At 39.4% G+C, this 20932-nt stretch overlaps 1 protein-coding gene across 1 annotated transcript in view; it reads left to right on the top strand.

Annotated features, from left to right (window-relative positions):
- Positions 1 to 19260: 19260 nt before the first annotated feature.
- TERT (telomerase reverse transcriptase) overlaps positions 19261 to 20932 on the top strand; it is a 56527-nt gene continuing 54855 nt past the window's right edge. Inside the window, exon 1 of the mRNA XM_043976296.1 lies at positions 19261 to 19560. Within this exon, the coding sequence (XP_043832231.1) occupies positions 19267 to 19560 (294 nt within the window). The 5' untranslated portion in view covers positions 19261 to 19266. The remainder of the gene's footprint in view (positions 19561 to 20932) is intronic.

Here is a 20932-nt window from a genome sequence, read left to right as displayed (position 1 = left end):
AAACAAGCAACAAGAAGAAACACACATGTATGTATATGTGGATGTGTTGTAAGGAGCTAAAATTCTAGCTAGTCTAAAATATCTAATGAGTGGTCATCAATAAATTATAAGCTTTAGCAAAAGTTAGACTTTTAAGCATTTATTAAGGAGAATAAGAATTTGGTGGAGAGGAAGAGGCCTAGATTCATCTATTAAAGGGAGAGTGCATTTTGCTCCACTCTCCACGAGAGTCCAGATGGAAAGAGAGCAAGAGAGCCAGCCTCTCCCCCAATTCCTCCCACAAGCAAACGTCACTTCCTGACACCAAAGAAAAGCCGCATGGCCTTGCCCTCAGAGGCCTTCTCCTCATGGTGGGGCTTTCCTACGGTAGCTCTCCAGCAGGTGGCGTCACTCCAATCATTACAGTGTACATGTACATGTGTACATTTATAAATGCTCTACATATGGTAGAGAGCTGAATACTCAGATGGACCTGTGATGTCATCAATTCAGATGTGCCTTCCAGTAACATAGATCACAGTCCATCTTGAGCAATTCTTATCTGTGATCTCCAATAAGTTCACCCCAGGATTCACTCAAAATGTTAGAAATCCTCCTCAATTTAATTATAAAGGTATTTTATTATTTTCCAGTTACATGTAAAGATAGATTTCATAAGATTTTTAGTTCCAAATTTTTCTCCCTCCCCAAGACAGAAAGCAATCTGATATAGGTTATATATGTATAATCACATTAAACATATTTCCACATTAAGTCATCTTGTGAAAGAAGAATCAGAAAAGGGAAAAACCTCAAAAAAGAAAAAACAAAAGTAGAAACAGTATGGTTCAAACTGCATTCAGAATCCAGTTCTTTTTTTCTGGATGTGGAAAACATTTTCCAACATGAGTTCTTTGGAATTGTCTTGGATCATTTTATTGCTGAGAAGAGCTAAGTCTATTACAGCTGATCATCACACAATGTTGACTGTGTACAATATCACAAATTTCTTAATGACATCTTTTAATCCTTTCCTTCTAAGTTCCTCATTGGTTATATGCTGCAGGTTTCTCAGGCATACCATATGCCTCTTCATTGCCCTCTTTGTAATACTCATTCTAAATCTATAGATATGATCATATTCCTATACAATAGGGGCAGCCAGGTGGAACAGTGGATACAGTGCTGGGCATGGAATTAGGAAGATCTCAATTCAAATCCAGCCTCAAGACACTTACTAGCTGTATGACCTTGGGCAAGTCACTCACCCCTGCCTCAGTTTCTTCATCTGTAAAATGACCTGGAGAAGGAAATGGCAAACCATTCCAATATCTTTGCCAAGAAAACCTCAAATGGGGTCACAAAGAGTCAGATATGATTGCAAAAACAACTGAACAATAACAAAAGGGTTCTTCCTGTGTGCCTGGTCAGACTGATTTCCTTTGAGGGATTATAGATCTCTTCTAGGAAATTCTGTAGTATTCTAGGATTTGACTCAAGCATCATACTGCCATCCACAAATAGGAAGATCCTTAGGGTCTCACCATCTATGAGGAATCACGATTTAATTTGCCTTTCCTCCATTCCTTTCACAAAATAACACAATGAGATGTAGTGATGGGAGAGTAGGTTGATAATTAGTTTCCATTGGTTAAACTTACGGATAAAGTTCTCATAGCCAATGTTTATGTCATTTGGTTGTCTATTTCCCATTCTTTACTGTCTACTACTTGTATAAATTCATGGTTAAAGTTAGGGTTAGGATAAGTTTGGGGGACAGGGGGAGTTGGTTTTTTGTTTTGTTTTGTTTTGAACTAAGTTCGATCTTAGTTCTGATGAATTAATGGTCAGACTGTACCTGAACAGCTAAGTCATTCATAGTAAGAATAACTCTTTTCCTGTTAAAATATATTTTGTTATTTCTGATGTTATTTGGTGCACACAATGTCCAACACCTATCAATTCTTTTCTCGGAAGAGGATACAGGATGTAGAGATTTGAGGCTTCTGTGTATTCTAGTCGTCTTTGGCCTCTCTCATTTCTTCTTCCTGAACCTTACTTTCCCGTATATTTCTACTTATCCTCAATTTCTATTTTTTCAGTCTTTTGACTTTTTCAAAATATTTTTGATATCTTTTATTTGGCCAATTCTAATTTTAAGAGATTTATTTTCTTGGGTTAGGATTTTGTATCTCATTCCAGGCTATTAATTCCCTTACCATATCTTTCTTCCATGGCTCTCATTTCTTTTCCATTCTGCCTCCCATATTCTCATGACTTTTAAAATAATTTTTATCTCTCTTTAAAAAAAACAAAAACAAAAAACTTTTCCTTTATCTCTTCCAGGAATTCTGGTTGAACTTGTGTCCAAGCTGCATTTTTTATTTGGGGGGGGGGGGAACTTTGCTTGTAAATAATTTTGGAGTCATTCTCTTCTCTTGGTTTTGTGTTTCGAGTTTCTCTGTCAACATAATAGCTCTTTGTAGTAGAATTCTTTTTTTTTTAATTGGCTCATTATTCCATCCCATTTCCTGAGTTTGGACTTTATGTTAGGGCTGGGCTCTACACACTAAGTTCTTAGGGAAATGTCTGGGCTGAGTTTTTGTTCTCTTTTGTAGATTTCTTATGGGTATTGAATGTTGTGCTATTCTAAGATCTCAGGGACACCTCAGGATGGGGACCTACAAGCTTTCACTGATCCCAGAGTGATGTGATCCAGGATGAAGTATTCTCACTGCTCTTCTAGTCTGAGCTTTTCAAGTTCCTGACCTGGGTTTGAGTGGGTCTGAGCAAGATAACTGTTAGCTTGTTCTTCGTTGGAAGTACCCTTGTGGGGGCAGCTAGGTGGCACAGTGGATAAAGCATTGGACCCGGATTCAGGAGGACCTGAGTTCAAATTCGGCCTCAGACACTTGACACCCAATAGCTGTGTGACCTTGGGCAAATCACTTAACCCTCATTGCCCTGAAAAAAAAAAAGGAAGTACCCTTGGATTGCTGCTGGACTCAACGACTCCCAGCCTGCTGAGAAGTTCTACAGGTTCAGAGTGATTAAACTATAGCCTTGCCTTTGGTCTGTGATTCCTATCCTGATTATCCCACTGTGAGTTTCATCCTGGGTTGGAGGCTAGAACTGAGTCCCTGATCTGCTCCTGAGGTCAGAGTCACACAGCAACTATTTGCTTCTGAATTTGTTCCTTATTCAGCAAAGAGGGCCTGCGTCCACTCCTCTCCATCATCCCTAGACAAAGGTCCCTTCCTCAGTCCACCCTGCATCTGTAACCTACAAATCGGTAGCATGCAACAGAGCAACAGATGGCACGTTTTCCTACATCCTGCACTTTAATTCAGGGGCCCTCTGGGACCTCTTCCTACCCTCCTGCTTCCTGTCCCAGGGTCTACAGCCTCAGTCTTTTTTCAGTCCCTGGGTGCTGGAATTCTCTGTGTGACATGCTCCCGGCCAGAATCCATCCCTAGTGTCCACAGACCTCTTTGTCTATTTCCCTAGGCCAATGATTTCTTTTTTCTCTTTAGAAAACATGCAGACACCCTCTGACTGATTCCTATTGGACGCAAGGACATGTTTTATTTGGGTGTTGAGCTAGAGTTTGTTCCCTAGATATACTAATGGGGCAATCCTCACCCCTCAGATAGCTCTTTTCTGAGCTCTTGAGTCAGAGAGGGGGCTGCCCTCACGCCTCCAGGCTAAAAGCTAAGAAGACCGGACCTCCTGGGTAAACCTGGGTCTGAGACGTGCCCACTTCCTGTTGGCCTGACAGGCTGTACTCAGTGGAGGTGCTAGACAGTCATTCATTCACCTGTCCCCATGCCTCCAGTGTGCTCTCTCATCTCTGTCTCCTGGATTCCTTTAAATCTCACCCAAAGTCCCACCTTCTGCAAGAAGCCCATCCCAGTCCTCAATCTTAGTGTCTTCCCTCTGAGACTGTGCCCAATTTATCCTCCATATATCTTGTTTATCCATAATTGTTTGCATGTTGTTTCCCTTATCAGACCGTAACCTTGAAAGCATGGACTGTCATCTCTATATCCTCAGCACTTAGCACAGTGCCAGCCTGACACATAGTAGGTGCTTAACAAATTTTAAGTGTCTGACTGACTGGAACAGATTCAACATTCAGCATACAGAGTGTTATCACAGTTTTAATGTCTCTCAGGAGCACTCAATTCAATAGTTTCCTAAGATTAGGGAAGGGACCAAAGGAGCAAATTCTCATTTATTTCTGCAGCCACATTTTGGTCACAACCATGAGATTTAGAGCACTACCAACCTGTAGAGAAAGATATTGCAGAGAAGCTCCGCCATGAGGAGAAAGCATGCAATTGGAAACCATGTGGCTTTAGTGTCTGGAAGTTACCACCTGTTAGTTGTGTCAATCAAAGTTGCCAGCCAATTAGCTTGGAGCTGTGTGTGTGTGGATGGCCCTGTTTCCTGTTTCATAAGAGGCTCTGGGAGAAGCCGCTGAGACGAGGTCTTTTTTTGGTTCTTGACTCGGGCTTTGGCTGGTGAGATGTGGGGCTCTCTTAGATAGTTATATGAAGTTTGATTTTTACCTCTCTCTCTCTATTCACCAACTTCTTATGCACTTTAATAAATACTTAAAAGTCTAAACTCTTGCTAAAGCTTCTAATTTAAGGCAACTACTCATTAGATTTTAGACATCATAGCTAGAACTTTAGCCCCTTATACAACTGTGAGGTATGAGCTCAGCACAAAAAGGCAAGGCCATGGCCATGAGCTTTTTTGCTCATTTATTAAGCATCAGATATATGCTAAGCACCTGAACATGCTGGAATCTCTCCATAGGAATGAAAAGAAAATGTTAGATTGTTGGGAATAGGATAGAAACAAGCAGTTATATTTATATACTATAATTTGTTCAGTCATTCCTCAATTGATAAATTCCTTTTTTCTTTGGTATTACACAAAATTACACAAAATGTTGCTATATTTTTCTATATATGATTCTTTTCCTTTTTAAATACATTTTTATGTTTTATTGATATTTTCTGTTTCTTATGTCATCACATAACCCTTCCAGTCCCAATCTCAGAGAGCCAAATGACATAACAAATAGTATTTATGGGGAGAGGAACAAAACAAAAAAAAGTAGCACAGTTGATCAATACATTGAAAAAGTCCAAAACCACATGCAATGTGTAACAGCTGTGGACGCCATATCTCCATGAAGGAGTAGGTTGAAGGGTTTCTTCTCATAATTCTTCATCAGAGTCCCACTGGATCTTTATAATTATGTTGCATTTACTTTTGATATTGGGATGTATCATCGTTCTTTCCATTCATATTGTGGTAGTTATTATGCATATTATTTTCTTGGCCCTGCTTACTTCCATGCTTCTCTATATTCATCACACACATCATTTCTTTCTTTCTTCCTTTCTTTCTTTCTTTCTGTTTTTTGGGGGGAGGGGTGGGGCAGTGAGAGCTAAGTGACTTGGCCAGGGTCACACAGCTAGTAAATGTCAAGTGTCTGAACTCGGATTTGAACTCAGGTCCTCCTGAATCCAGGGCCAATGCTTTATCTACTGTGCCACCTAGCTGCCCCACACACATCATTTCTTATGGGAAAATAGTAGTCCATTTCATACATGTTCCTCAGTTTGTTTAGTCATTCCCCAGTTAATGGATATTTGACACCTAGGTGGCACTGTGGATAGAGCGCCTCTTTCCATTAGGGTTTTATTTGTTCCTTTTTCTCTTTTGTTTTTATATGATTATATGTTTCTGCTCTGTCATGTTTTTTTTCTCAGTAGATTGCCCCCCTTTTCTCCTCCCCTTCAGTTGGTTCTGCTGACCTTAGTTTTGAGATTCCATCTTGGGGGCCCCTAGTTCTTTTGTCTAGTTTCCTTAGTAGTATTTTTTTCTTATAACAATGGTAGTTCATTTCCTCAAAACCATAAGAAGATTAAGATGAAAATAGTGATGTAAGTTCTTGCTGTATTTTTAAAAACCACTTTGCCATTCAAATATTCTAACTTGTTTGATAAGCAAGGGTATCTGTAAATTCATCTCCTTTTTTAACTTTGAAAAATGAAGACACTGACTAAATATGTATATATATTTTGTTACAGTTAAGGATGTAATTACTATAAGTTTTGTCATACTTTAAGTTTGTAGCCATGCCATTTAAAATATAATCTGTATCCATACATATAATATACTTTTAAAAGTTTGTGTTATTTCAGATATATATTTTTGTTTAGGCATAAACTGCTGTCTAATTTTTCCTGACATTTTGTCCATATTATAGAGTTTTTAAAGAAATGGAATCAACTTCTCAAAAGTTTTTACATTTAAAAATTTTAAAAGAGCTATAAAAATGCTAGCTAGCTAATTACTCTGTAAAATTTAATATACTTTTAAAAATAAGTTGCATGTTTCATAGTTTCACATACAATTCTCTTTTTTGTAATCTTTGTCTATATTAATTTTCATGTTTGCCAGGTTCATAGTTTTGGTTTTTTTTAAAGGGAAAGATTTGAGTATGGGTCTAGTGTCAGACCATATGTCCTTTGTCTGAGGACTAAATTCCAGGAGAGTTATCACAAGAGGATTGGGGATAAGATGATAGAAGATTGGCAGGTGTTGTTCCTCTATCATATCAGCCAGATTTTGGGGGGATAGCATGGGGAGGTGGGGAGTGGAAAGGACCTCAGAGGCCATGTAGTCTAGTCTACCTACCCTCCATTTTGCACATAGGGAAACAGGCACACAGAGATTAAGTGATGTGCCCAAGGTCATTCCAGCCCCTACCCCTGTTACACAGAGAAAAGCTAATTCCACCCCTTCTTCTACAGTGATCATTGGGAAGATTCCAGAATTTCTTCCATTAAGTCTCTACCATTTTTGTCTTTTATCATGCCCTTTCTGGATGAAACGTGCCCTTGATATCTCTAATTTTCTTGAAGAGATCTTCCCCATTCTATTGTGTTTTGTTTTTCTAATTCTCTGCATTACTCATTTAAGAAAACCTTATCTCTCCTTGCTGTTCTCTGAAAATTTTCATTTAGTTGGGTATACCTTTCCTTTTCTCCTTTCCTTCTTTCCTCAGCTATTTGTAAAACCTCATCAGACAGCCATAGTTAATCCAATCTTTGCTTTCATACTCTCCCTTTAGCACAGTGGTTGCTCTGTACACAATAGACACTTAATATATGACTTTTGAATGGAACCAATTTGACTTTCACTCTCATTTTTCCCTTCACCCTTCTTCCAGACACCTCACCTGAAGGGAAGAACTTTATGGCTTGTTTACTACCTGGCTGGGCTAGGCTTTGAGGGAAGTGCTCGCTGATTTTATTAGGAAAAAAAATGATGTTTAATACCTAGAGTAAATTTCAAGTCTTCAGCATCCGAGTGAGAAATTGTATCTCACCATTTTCTTAACCTCCAACAGGTAACTTCTAGAGCTGCGGAAATCCTGAGATGTAAAACAGGGCCTGAGCCATGTTTGCACAGGTAGGGGGATTAAATAGCTGCCTTTGGAGGGATTTTTTTTCCTAAGTACTTTTTATTAGTTTTTATAAGGTGGTTTAAAGAGTGAGGAAAGGCAAATAGGGAGATGGAAATGGTATCTGGGTGGATTAATATAGCAAAGCCACTACAGGGAGGGGATCAGAAATCTGTTCTACTAAGAATATACGACAACAAAATTATGGTCAAAGAAAATTGTAAAATGTTTAAAGCACTGACCAGCCAGAGTTTTTATAATATATATTTACACACACACACACACACACACACACACACACACACACACACACACACGTGCTATTTATATAAATAACAAATATAGAAATGCTTATCGTATATGTATATGTATAAGGCTTTCTGTATATGTATTATAATGTATATGTATAGGCATATATGTGATGCACAAAAAAACCTTTTAATTAAATATATAATTAATTGAAATACAAAATGTTTCTTTTCTTTTCTTTTTTTTTTTTTTGCAGGGCAATGAAGGTTAAGTGACTTGCCCAGGGTCACACAGCTAGTAAGTATCTAAGGCCAGATTTGAACTCATGAAGATGAGTCTTCCTGACTCCAGGCCCAGTGCTCTGTGCACTATGGTGCCATCTAGCTGCCCCAAAACATTTATAATACAATACAATACTACATGGCCTGCACTGTGCTAAGAGCAGAAGTGAAATTCTGCTTACTTTCTTTGTTTCTGAGTCTTCTTCTAAATTCCCTTGTTTCTGTGTATTTTTTCAGATGTTGGTAGATTTTGTTTTACAGGGGTCTGTTGTTACTTTGATTCTGCTTTCTTCACTCAACTCTACCTTATATTTCTTCCCATATTCCTCTGAATTCTTCAAATCTGTTATTTTTTGTGCTGTCATAATATCCCACGATGTAACACATTTGGTTCAGCCATTCCCCAATTGCTTAACGCATGGGTTATTTCCAGTATTTTGCATTATTAAAAATAATGCTACTATCAATACTTTTTGCACAGGTTAAGTAATTTTTTCCTATTCTAGCCCCACCCTTAGAGCATAATCCTAGGAGTAGTATCATTGGGTCAAAGGATATGACTAGTTCTGTAACTCTTTCTGTTTATTCTCATATAGCTGTCTGAAAAGACTACCACAATTCCTAGCTCCACCCAAAGTACAATAGAGTGTCTATTTCTCCACAGCCCTGCCACCCTTAACTTTTATCACTTTTAACTATATTTTACCATTTAATGGGTGCAAAGCAGTATGAAAAGGTCCTTTTTCTCTAACTGTTAATAAATTTGAGCAATTTTTCAGGTGGCTATTGATCATTTGTGTTTGAGAACTGCCTGTTTGATATTTTTTGTGTGCGTATGAGGCAATTGGGATTAAGTGACTTGCCCAGGGTCACACAGCTAGTAAGTGTTAAGTGTCTGAGGCCGGATTTGAACTCAGGTACTCCTGACTCCAGGGCCGGTGCTTTATCCACTGCATGAAGATAGGTTTTACATTGAATGACAGGAAAGAGTTTTCTGGAGTTTGAGTGTGTATATTGGCAATTAAAAAAATTTTTTTTCTCACCAGTAAGTCAACTAATTGTGTCTATGTGATTTTCTTCTTCCCATCTGATTTGCACTTATTTATTGAACTTAATTCTTGTTTTCATGGTAAAATTTCTAATTTTTTAGTTTCCTAATCCCTTGGTGAATAGAATACTAATCTCTTTATTAGAAAAGCACAGATTTTGTAAAGTAGAGCCAAGCCATCTGTCAGTAGGAATAAGTAATTCTCAAATACAGTCCTTAAAACCAGGTTTTATATACAGTGCTGCTCACTAAATGTGGTTTAAAAATAGGAAAACCTAATCCTGACTATTTACAATATCATAGCAGTTGAGAGATGTTGAATATGATGAATGTGAAAGACCTATATGCCTGGCGGAAGCAGGTGAGCAAAGGACTATTTAAATGCTGTCCTCCAGAATTAAAAAAAAAAAAACTGATGTAATTCACAAATGTTTTAACATCGCAAAAGGTTAGCATTTCCAAGTCTAAACATAAATGTTGATTGACTGACTGACTGACTGATTAACCATGGAGTCAGGTGGCATAGTGAATAAAGTGCCAGGCCTGGAGTCAGAAAGACTCACTTTTCTGAGTTCAAATCTGGCCTCATACACTTATTAGCTGTGTGACCCTGAGCAAATCACTTAACCCTGTTGACCTCAATTTCCTCATTTGTAAAATGAGCTGGAGAAGGATACAATAAACCACTATACTATCTTTGCCGAGAAAACCCCAAATAGAGTCACAAAGTGTCTGAAACAACTGACCAACAGATGACTGACGCTGCATCTCCAAGTCTCAGTTTATTATATAATATTATTATATATCTCTATAGAATATGTATTATAGGTATTAAAACAAATATATATGCATGTGTGTATTAAATGTGCATACACACAATTTCCTCTATAATACTATATATATATGTGTGTGTGTATGTATACATTCATATATGTGTATACATGTGTGTATGGTGTGTATATGTAGAATCAGGAGGTAGGATGGCATACTGGATAGAAAGCTTATTTAAGAGTCTAGAAAAACTGAGTTCAAATCCTGCCTCTTGACACAGATTTCTGAAACTGGGCATGTCACTCAATCTCTCAATGATCTGGGCGACTTTTTTTTTTTTTTAAATTAATAAAGTATTTTATTTTTTTTTCCCGTTACATGTAAAGATAGTTCTCAACTTTTGTTTATACAAGCTTTCCAATTTTAGATTTTTCTCCCTCCCTCCCCTCCCCCCCCCTCCCCTAGACAGCAGGTAATCTGTCAACTTCCAATTCCTTGCCACCACATAAAGAGCAGCTATAAATATTTTTGTACATGTGGGTCCCTTTCCCCTTTCCATTTCTTTGGGGAAAAGACCCAAAAGTGGTATTTCTGGGTCAAAGGGTATGCACAGCTTTATCGCCCTTTGGGCATAATTCCAAATTGCTCTCCAGAATGGTTGGATCAGTTCACAGCTCCACCAACAATGAATTAGTGTTCCAATTTTTCCACAGCTCCTCCAACATTTATTATTTTCCTTTTCTGTCATTTTAGCCAATCTGATAGGTGTCAGGTGGTACCTCAGAGTTGTTTTAATTTGCATCTCTCTAATCATTAGAGATTTAGAGGATTTTTTCATATGGGAATAGATAGCTTTGGTTTCTTCATCAGAAAAATGCCTGTTCATATCCTTTGACCATTTTCTCAATTGGGGAATGACTTGGATTCTTATAAATTTGATTTAGTTCCCTATATATTTTAGAAATGAGGCCTTTATCAGAAGTATTGGCCACAAAAATTGTTTCCCAGCTTTCTGCCTCCCTTCCAATTTTGGATGCATTGTTTCTGTTTGTACAAAAATTTTTTAATTTAATGTAATCAAAATCATCCATTTTGCATTTTATAATATATTCTATCTCTTGTTTGGTCATAAACTGTTTTCCTTTCCAAAGATCTGATAGGTAGACTTTTCCTTTCTCTCCTAATTTACCTATGGTATCACCTCATGTCTAAATCATGTATCCATTTTGACCTTATTTTAGTATAAGGTGTAAGATGTTGGTCTATGCCTAATTTCTGCCATACTATCTTTCAGTTTTCCCAGCAGTTTTTGTCAAATACTGAGTTCCTATCCCAGAAGCTGGAGTCTTTGGGTTTATCAAACACTACATTACTAGTGTCATTTACTACTGCATTTCCTGTGCCTAGCCTATTCCATTGATCCTCCACTCTATTTCTTAGCCAGTACCAGATAGTTTTGATGACTGCCGCTTTATAGTAAAGCTCCAGGTTTGGTACCGCTAACCCACCTTCCTGTGAATTTTTTTTTTCATTATTTCCCTGGATATTCTTGATTTTTTGTTTTTCCAGATGAATTTTGTTATTATTTTTTCTAGCTCTATAAAATAATTTTTAGGTAGTCTGATTGGTATGGCACTGAATAAGTAAATTAATTTAAGTAGTATTGTCATTTTTACTATATTAGCTCTGCCTATCCATGAGCAATTGATATCTTTCCAATTATTTAGATATGATTTGATTTGTGTGAAGAGTGTTTGGTAATTGTGTTCATAGAGTTCCTGGGTTTCTCTTGGCAAGTAGACTCCCAAGTATTTTATATTATCTACCGTTACTTTAAATGGAATTTCTCTTTCTATCTCTTGCTGCTGGACTTTTTTGGTCACGTATAGAAATGCTGATGATTTATGTGGATTTATTTTATATCCTGCTACTTTGCTAAAGTTGTTAATTGTTTCAAGTAATTTTTGAGTTGATTCTCTAGGATTCTTTAAATATACCATCATATCATCTGCAAAGGGTGATAGTTTTGTTTCCTCCTTGCTTATTCTAATTCCTTTAATTCCTTTTTCTTCTCTGATTGCTAAAGCTAACATTTCTAGTACAATATTAAATAATAGGGGTGAAATGGACATCCCTGTTTCACCCCTGATCTTATTGGGAAGGCCTCTAATTTATCTCCATTGCATATAATACTTGTTAATGACTTTAGGTAGATATTGTTTATTATTTTAAGGAAAGCTCCACCTATTCCTAAACTCTCTAGTGTTTTTATTAGGAATGGGTGCTGTATTTTTTCAAAAGCTTTCTCTGCATCTATTGAGATAATCATATGATTTTGGTTGGTTTTCTTATTGATGTGATTGATTATGTTAATAGTTTTCCTAATGTTGAACCAGCCCTGCATTCCTGGATTTATATCCCACCTGGTCATAGTGTATTATCCTGTGATCACTTGCTGTAATCTCCTTGCTAATATCTTATTTAAGATTTTAGCATCAATATTCATTAGGGAAATTGGTCTATAATTTTCTTTCTCTGTTTTTGCTTTGCCTGGTTTTGGTATCACCACCATATTTGTGTCATAAAATGAATTTGGTAGAACTCCTTCTTCACCTATTTTTCCAAATAATTTGTATAATACTGGAATTAACTGTTCTTTAAATGTTTGGTAAAATTCACCCATGAACCCATCTGGCCCTGGGGATTTTTTCTTAGGGAGTTCATTAATGGCTTGTTCAATTTCTTTTTCTAATATGGGTTTATTTAAGGATTTTATTTCCTCTTCAGTTAACCTGGGCAGTTTGTATTTTTGTAAATATTCATCCATTTCATTTAGATTGTCAAATTTATTGGCATGCAGTTGGGCAAAATAATTCCTAATTATTGATTAAGTTTCCACTTCATTGGTGGTAACATCACCCTTTTCATATTTGATACTGGTAATTTGGTTTTCTTCTTTCTTTTTTTTAATCAAATTAACCAATATTTTATCTATTTTATTGGTTTTTTCATAAAATCAGCTCTTAGTTTCATTGATTAATTTATAGTTTTTTTTGCTTTCAATCTTATTAATTTTGCCTTTAATTTTCAGGATCTCTGGTTTAGTATCTAATTGGGGATTTCTAATTTGTTCTTTTTCTAGCTTTTTAAATTGCATGGATCTGGGTAACTTTTGAAAATTAAAGGCTACAGAGCAGATGCTGCTACCTAGCTGTCCCCTGCACCTCATCTTTCAAAAGCTCTCCCTTCCTTCAAGATTCTACCCGGTCTTGTGCTGGCTCCTTCACAAAGTTGCCTCTGATCCCCCAGTTGGAAGTGATTCCCACTACCTCAGAGTTCTCACAGAACTTTTTCTGGGACATCTCATTAGCACTTATCATAACCCTTCTTCTCCTCTCTTCCCCTAAGGAATGGCAAGGTTCTTGAGATGAGAGTTTATATTGTATCTTTTTTTATACCAGCAATCTAGCATGGTTCCTTGCACATAGTAGTTCCTTAATAAATGTTTGCTAAATTGAATCGAAACATCCAAATTGTTTTATTCTTTTTGCAATTTTGAGAAAGTGAATTTATGTCAAAATCATATAAGATTCCTGGAAAGATTAAATTGTGAGATAATTTTGCTTAACAACTCTCCAGGGAGCAGCTAAGTGGTGCAGTGGATAAAGCACTAGCCCTAGATTCAGGAAGACCTGAGTTCAAATCTGACCTCAGACACTTAACACATACTAGCAGTGTGACCCTGGGCAAGTCACTTAACCTTCATTATCCCACCAAAAAACCAAAATAAAACAAAAACCAAACAAAAAAACCCACATCTCTCCAGTGATTTAAACCAAAAAAAAAAAAAAAGACATACATATACTCAAAGATATTTCCACTTTCATGGAGGAGGTCTAACACAGACTCCACACGTAAGAGGGATTCCCAATGGAAATAAGCATTTATCTAGTATCTGCAATGTTGCCAGGCATTGTTCTAGGCATTTTTAGATTAGGATTTCTTAACCTAGGGTCTGTGAACTTTAAAAAAAAATGACTACATTTCAATAGAATTGGTTTCCTTGATAATCTGATGTGTTTTATTTTATGCACTTAAAAACATTAGTTTTAGAAAGAGACCATAGGTTTCACTAGACTGTTGAAGAAGTCCATGACACACAAAAAAGTTAAAAACTTCTGTTCTAGATAATGGTGTCATTAAGATGCTTCTGTTTGTGGCTAATAATAATGATAATACCTAACATTTTAATAGAACCTACTATGTGCTATGCATTGTGCTAAGCACTTTACAAATATTATCTCATTTTATCCTAATATCCCTGGGATGTACATGCTATTATTATCCCCATTTGACAGATGGGGAAACTGAAGGAGATAGAGGTTAAGTGATTTGCCCAGAGTCATACAGCTAATAAGTGTCTCAGGCTGAATTTGAACTCATCTTCTTAACTCCAGGTCTGGTACTCTATGCACTGCCCCACTTAGCTGCTACCACAACATTGTGCTGACTGCATCAAGTACAAGAACACAGCAGAGAGTCTCCTAAATGAAATCCAGAATCCTTCACAAGAGTTCAGTTTAACTATCCACAGAGAAAAAACCAAATTAATAAAGAATGTATATTTCTGGACTAGATATATGGTTGGATAGACAACCCATAGCAATAGTGCATCAAAACATATCTACATCTATATCTATCTATATACATATATATATACATACACACATATATATTTTTTGTTTGTTTGTTTTTTGCGGGGCAATGAGGGTTAAGTGACTTGCCCAGGGTCACACAGCTAGTAAGTGTCAGGTATCTGAGGCCAGATTTGAACTCAGGTCCTCCTGAATCCAGGGCTGGTGCTTTATCCACTGCACCACCTAGCTGCCCCCCAAAACATACATATCTTACACAGATAGTGTGAATGAACAATGAACCAGGCCCAGAAATACACAGCAGGAGAGGTTGGACTACTTTAAGAGAACCACATGATGCTTTTCATGACCCCAAGCTTTTCTTTGTAACAAAGAGGAATCTTTTTTCAATATCAGCATTTTTCCAGTCATGCTGTAGTGACTTGTATGTTATGCATACATAACTCTCTGCACTTAAAAGTTTTGTCATTCAGAGGGCAATGGGGAGGTATATGGTCAGCAAGAGTAGGCTATAACAACTTATTGATGGGGGAAAAAAGCACTGGAGAAGCATGTAAGAATGTCATAAGAGAGAACTGTATGAATAAGGACACACCCAATGAGAAAGAAGGGATATTAGACTGGAGGAAGACAGAAAACCAGTGGGGCTGGCTCCCACCGTTTGGCACTCACTGAAACATGGCTTTCTCTTGAAGAGAACCATATGGCTTGCTACCCTCTTAAATGTTCCTCCTTTAACTCTAATTCATAGGACCATGAGGGGTACTTTACATACTGCCTTAGTCCCCTGGCCACTTTTGCCCTTGATCTGACATCATCATTCACCAATTATTCTATCTTTGAAATTAATACCATCCAATTATATCACCTCGCCCAGATCCTTCCTCCAGGGTACACTCTCACCTTTTTCCACCTATGATTTCTCCATGACTTCAACACCTTGCCCATAATTTTCTTTTCCAACCCAATTCTTGGTAAATTCTATATTCACATTCCTGGCCCTTCTAACAAACTCATTGCTCAGTTGCTCAGCTTCTTCAACTCCCATGAACCCCATCTCCATGTGACCATAGCTACCCCACAGAGGAGTTCACATCTGAGACCTCACCATCACCAGAATAGTTCTGCCTCTCATTGGGATCCAGAATTCCCAGGCTCCCTTCAACAACCTCCCTAAACACTTCCTGTCTCTCCTTCTCTCCCATTGGCTTATTCCTCTTGAAACTCTTCTTTGCCTTCATAATGACCTCTGGTCCCCTTATTCTGCCTTCTTCTCTCAGCCCATCACTTCTGCTCTGGCTTCACTTTCTTGTCTTCATAATCTTGACCCTACAGCTAGACATAACAACAAAGCACTGCCTTTTAAACACCAGTCTCTTGTTCCCTTGTTCTTCATTATTTTTTTCACTGCTAATCCCCAGCCATGGCCTGTAGCAGAATCACAGAATCACCAAATTTGAGAAGTACAAAGGACTTCAATAGCCAACTTCTCCAACCCATACTTGTGAAAAAGTTCCCCATTACAACATCCCTAATAAATGATCATCCTAATCTCTGCTTAAAGACTTGGGTGGGGGGAGACAGCTAAGTAATGCAGTGGATAAAGCACCAGCCCTGGATTCAAGAGGACCTGAGTTCAAATCCAGCCTCAGATACTTACTAATGTGTGACCCTGGGCAAGTCACTTAACCCTCATTGCCCTGCAAAAACAAAGTAAAAAAAGGACTTCCAGAGGGAACGAATTCATTGCCTCCTCAAACTGCACATTCTACTTTTGCCTTGCCATTCTTGTTAGTTATGTCAACCTTAAATTGAGCTCTTCCTTTGCTAGATGTTCATTTGGGTAAAGAAATAATCATCATATGTATATAATATTGGGGAGGCATAATCAGATAGTAGTTCATCCAAAAAAGATCTAAGAGTTTTAGTCTATTATGTCCTAGTCAGATATTATTGTATAGCTGTTATTGTCAGAGAGTACTGTGTTCAGTTTGGGGCACCGCAGTTTAGGAAGATCATGAATAAACTAGAGAAAATTCAGAGAAGGGATGAACAGAATGGTGAAAGGCTTGGAGATAGCACCATGTGAAGATGAGTAGAAGCAGTTATGGGAAGGAAGGGAACATGATAATTGTCTTCAAATATTTGGAAGGTTGCTATCAGGAAGATTTAGATTTATCTTGCTTGATCCCAAAAGGCAAAGTTAGGAACAATGATTAAAGTTTAAGTGGAACAACTTTGGCTCAACAGAAGTGAAAAACCTTTCCAAAATTTGAGGTGTCCAAAAAATGATATAAAAATGTTTGGGAGGTGGTGAGTTCCACTCTTCAAAGTTTTCATTCACAGTTTAGATAATAAATGAATAAAAAAAGCATTTATTAAATACCTACTATGTATCAGTCACTGTGCTAGGTCCCGAGGATACAAATTTTAAAATGACCATCTCTGACGTCAAAAACCTTCTGTTTTAATAGGCAGAGCAATATGTGTAGGAAGGGAATATGTGTAGCCAGGCAAGGGAGTTTGGGTTTGGGCACTCACAGGAAGAGTGAATAGAGTTATGAGTAGGGAGGTCAAATTTCACAACTTTTCCACAAGCTATGGTAGTATTGATTTAATTATGGTTCCCAGAACAAGAAGTAGAAAGGGTTGGGGGTTGATGAAAGGATTACTGAGTAGAGATAGGGCAGTTGACAAGATACCTGGGGTGAATGGATGTGACACATGGCCTGGGGCTGGCTACAGATAGTGGGACAGGTCAATGTGTACTCCACATACCTATCAGAATAGCTGAGCCCAGGATAAGGTTCTAAAGCTGAATGGATCAACCATTCAAGCAAGACATGATCTCTAGAGATCTGGTCAGGAGGGTGCTGTGCCAGGGAAAGTATAGCAGAGAGATGGCAAGATATCCAAAGTCAATAATGATGTTCAGGTAACATTGGTGTTACAGAAGGAATTCATGACCAAATGTAGGTTGGGGTAGAATGCTTCTGAGGCATTTTTCATATCTATATTTCTATAATTCTCGTTCAAATTTTCAGCTAGGAAAATACAGAGAATTTCAGAAAACTTATTTTACTTTGAAAGTTCAACAAATGCTTCATATCTTGGTATTCATATCATTTCTTGTGCATACATTGTTTCTCCCCAATGGATGGTATGTTCCCTCAACAAAAAGGATAAGAATAAAAGAAGAGTTTTCTGGTTTTTTGTTTTTGTTTTTGGTACTTAATACAGTGTTCTGCTTCTAGTTAGTGCTCAATAAATGTTTAATCCCACTCCATTAGTTATCTTATTATCAACAAAACTTTTTACCCTGGAAAGAGATAAATTTTACATGAAGACCACATAAGCAAGGGTGGGATAGGAACAAAAAGAATGGGTGTGTCTACTTGAGTAATCTCCTACCAGCTGTTGTTTGGCCTTAGAAGAGGACCAGTGGCATAAGGGTGATGATGTCTTGACCTGCAAGTGAATTGGATTTGTTAGGCAGAGTTGCACAGCTTTACTCTCTTCTAAGTTCATCAAAGACCAATGGTAGGGCAGCTAGGTGGCGCAAGTGGATAGAGCACCAGCCCTGGATTCAGGAGGACCTGAGTTCAAATCCAGCCTCAGACACTTGACACTTACCAGCTGTGTGACTCTGGGCAAGTCACTTAACCCCAATTGCCTCACAAAAAAAAAAAGACCAATGGCAAGACAAAAGTTTAGATTATTGGTGATGGACAGAGAAACAGTGGATGACCTTGAGTCTTTCATATTTGACCAACCACTAAGCACCTGCTTCAGCCTTCTTCATGGCCCTTGGAACAAGCCATTCTCATCATTTCTGCCCTGGGAAGTCTTCATATGGATGAGGTAGACACCCTCCTAACTCACTCACCAACTGGTTTGAGGCCTGTGGTTATCCTCAACTTGATTTAGGCCACCTGCAGAGATGGTTTTACCAGGGTGTGACCCCAGCTGTGCATGCCACAGCTTCTTGGAGCCACTGATGAGAGTTGGTGAAGATGGACATCAAAGAGGGATGGCCAGCCCTCAGGCTAGAGGTGCTGGTCCTCCCTGAACACTGGTTGTACATTTATAGTAAAGAATCAAGCTAGAATGTCAGCTGCCAGTAACACTTATGCCTATCACAAAGTAACAGTAAGGAGGAGGACGTTGCAGAAATAATTTTTTTTTCAGGTTTGGGATGGGCTAGATGGGTTTTTGAAGATCCTTCCAAGATTGAGATTCTGTGATTTTTTTAATCCCAGTGCTGAGCACGAGTGTGACACATAGTAGGGAGTTAATGAATGAGCGAAGGGGAGGGACTCCCCACCCCCGCGCCCCCCGCCCCCCATTGAATTAACAAATATCAGACAGCTGACCTAGCCACTTCTGGAAAGACCAAATAAAAATTGACAACTAATTTGGTTCCTGAATCCTTCCTGACGCTGCCTTGTCTTTTTCCAGTTGTTGCCCCTTTAAGAGCCCAGACGGCCTGAGGAGCCCCCTCCCCTTTTCCTCTTCCGCCTCCCTTCTCTCCCGGCTCGGGTCCTGCAGTGAGCAGCCAGCCTAGCTTCTGGTTCGGACTGCGCCCCGCGTTGCAGCTGCAGCAGCAGCAGCGGCAGCGGCAGCGACTGCAGCGGCAGCATCAGGAGTATCGGCGGAAGCGGGGGAGGCAGCAGCAGGAGGAGGAGCAGCGGCAGCAGCAGAGGCAGTGGCAGGAGGAGCAGGAACAGTAAGGGCAGCTACGGCAGGAGGATCAGCAGCCGCCGTAGCGCCTGCCCTCCCGGGCTCTCGTGTCCCATGGCCTCTAGTTCCACGACCCCGCGCTCTTTGCTGGCCTCGGCGGCCTTCCGCGGCGTGCGCAGCGTGCTACTGGCCCGCTACCGGGACGTGCTGGAACTGGCCGAGTTTGTGCAGCGCCTCGAGCACGAGGCGCAGACTGCGCGGGGTCTGGGGGACAGCTCGGACAGGCAGGTAGACGTGCAGCTCCTGCGCAGCGAGGACCCCGAGGTCTTCCACGTTTTTGTGTCCCGATGTGTGGTGTGTGTGCCCTGGGATGCCCGGCCCCTCCCCAGGCCTCTCACCTTCCAGCAGGTAATTCATCATTGCCTTGATTAGCTCGCACCCCAGGAGCCCGGCGACTGCCTTTAGTGGCTGCTCTTTTCTACCTTCCCGACCAAAGCAATGCTTGGATCATACCCGGATTGTGGAGGGGCACCCGCTGCCCCCCCCCCCACCAAGTCGGGGGCACGTCATTTAACAACTCGAATTTCTCAATCTCTACCTTTTATTCCTCCCTAAGTGATTTCCTGTCCCACTCTCTAGGCTGTCCGCCCTTTAACTCCACATACCTCCCCCTTCTCCTCTCCTGGGGAAGTCACCTCTTACTCAACAACAACCACCTCTTCTTGCCAATGCCAATCTTTCTACCTGCACTCTTAGATGCCATTCCCTGGGTTCTCCAGCAGATTGTCCCTCTTTCCCTCTCCATAATCATCAGTTTGTCCCAATCTATTGATTTCTTCCTTGTTGCTTTCAAAAGTACCCAAGGCTCCAATTCTTTTTTTTTTCTCTTTTTTGGTGAGGTAATTGGGGTTACGTGACTTGCCTAGGGTCACACAGCTAGTGTCAAGTGTCTGAGGCCAGGTCCTCCTGACTCCAGGGCCGATGCTCTATCCACTGCCACCTAGCTGCCCCTCCAATTCTTAAAGATTCAGAACCTTATCATCTCCTCAAGCAATTAATTGCCCTGTATCTCCTTTCCTTTTCTGAGCTAGAGTCTTAGAAAAATCCTTCCACGATTCTGTTCTCAACCTTTTGCCGTATGGACCTCATCCCTGCGACTGAAATTGCTCTCTCCAGAGTTACCAGTGGTCTCTTAATGGCCAAATCTGGTCGCCTTTCCTGATTCACTTTTTTTGGTTTCTGCTTATGAGTTTTTGTGAAAAACTCTTTCACCTGGTTTTCCTCTTCCCTTTCTGACCATTCCTTCTCAGAATGCTTCACTGGTTTTTCATCTGTGATATGCCCTTTTATGAGTGTATTCCAAGGCCCTGTCACTGGCACTTTTCTCCATCATTCTCTCATTTGGTGACCCCATCATCTCCCAGAATTATATTCAAGTCGGCTGAGGTCTTTCTGCTGAACTCCATATCTTGCCACTGGAACCAGATGACTCTGGAGAAGAGAGTGAGGCATAGCCCTCCCTCACTTAAATCCAATTCATTGTAAGTCATGTCATCACCTTGATGTCATGGTCCTTTTTGAGAACGAAGGACAAACAACATCACTTCTTGTCTATTGGACTATTCAGATTGGATGTACCTTAAACATCTTAAACTCACGTTCAAAACAGAACTCATCTTTTCCCCAAAACCCACTCTGATATCTGTTGAGGATACTAGCACCTTCTAGTGTGTCAGGTTTATAACCTCAGCATTATCTTCTACTCCTCACTTTCCCTCAC

Source organism: Dromiciops gliroides, chromosome 1, assembly GCF_019393635.1.
Source record: "Dromiciops gliroides isolate mDroGli1 chromosome 1, mDroGli1.pri, whole genome shotgun sequence".
Taxonomy (NCBI): domain Eukaryota; kingdom Metazoa; phylum Chordata; class Mammalia; order Microbiotheria; family Microbiotheriidae; genus Dromiciops; species Dromiciops gliroides.
The sequence above is the reverse complement of the archived record's forward strand: the minus strand, read 5'-3'. Positions and strand labels throughout refer to the sequence as shown.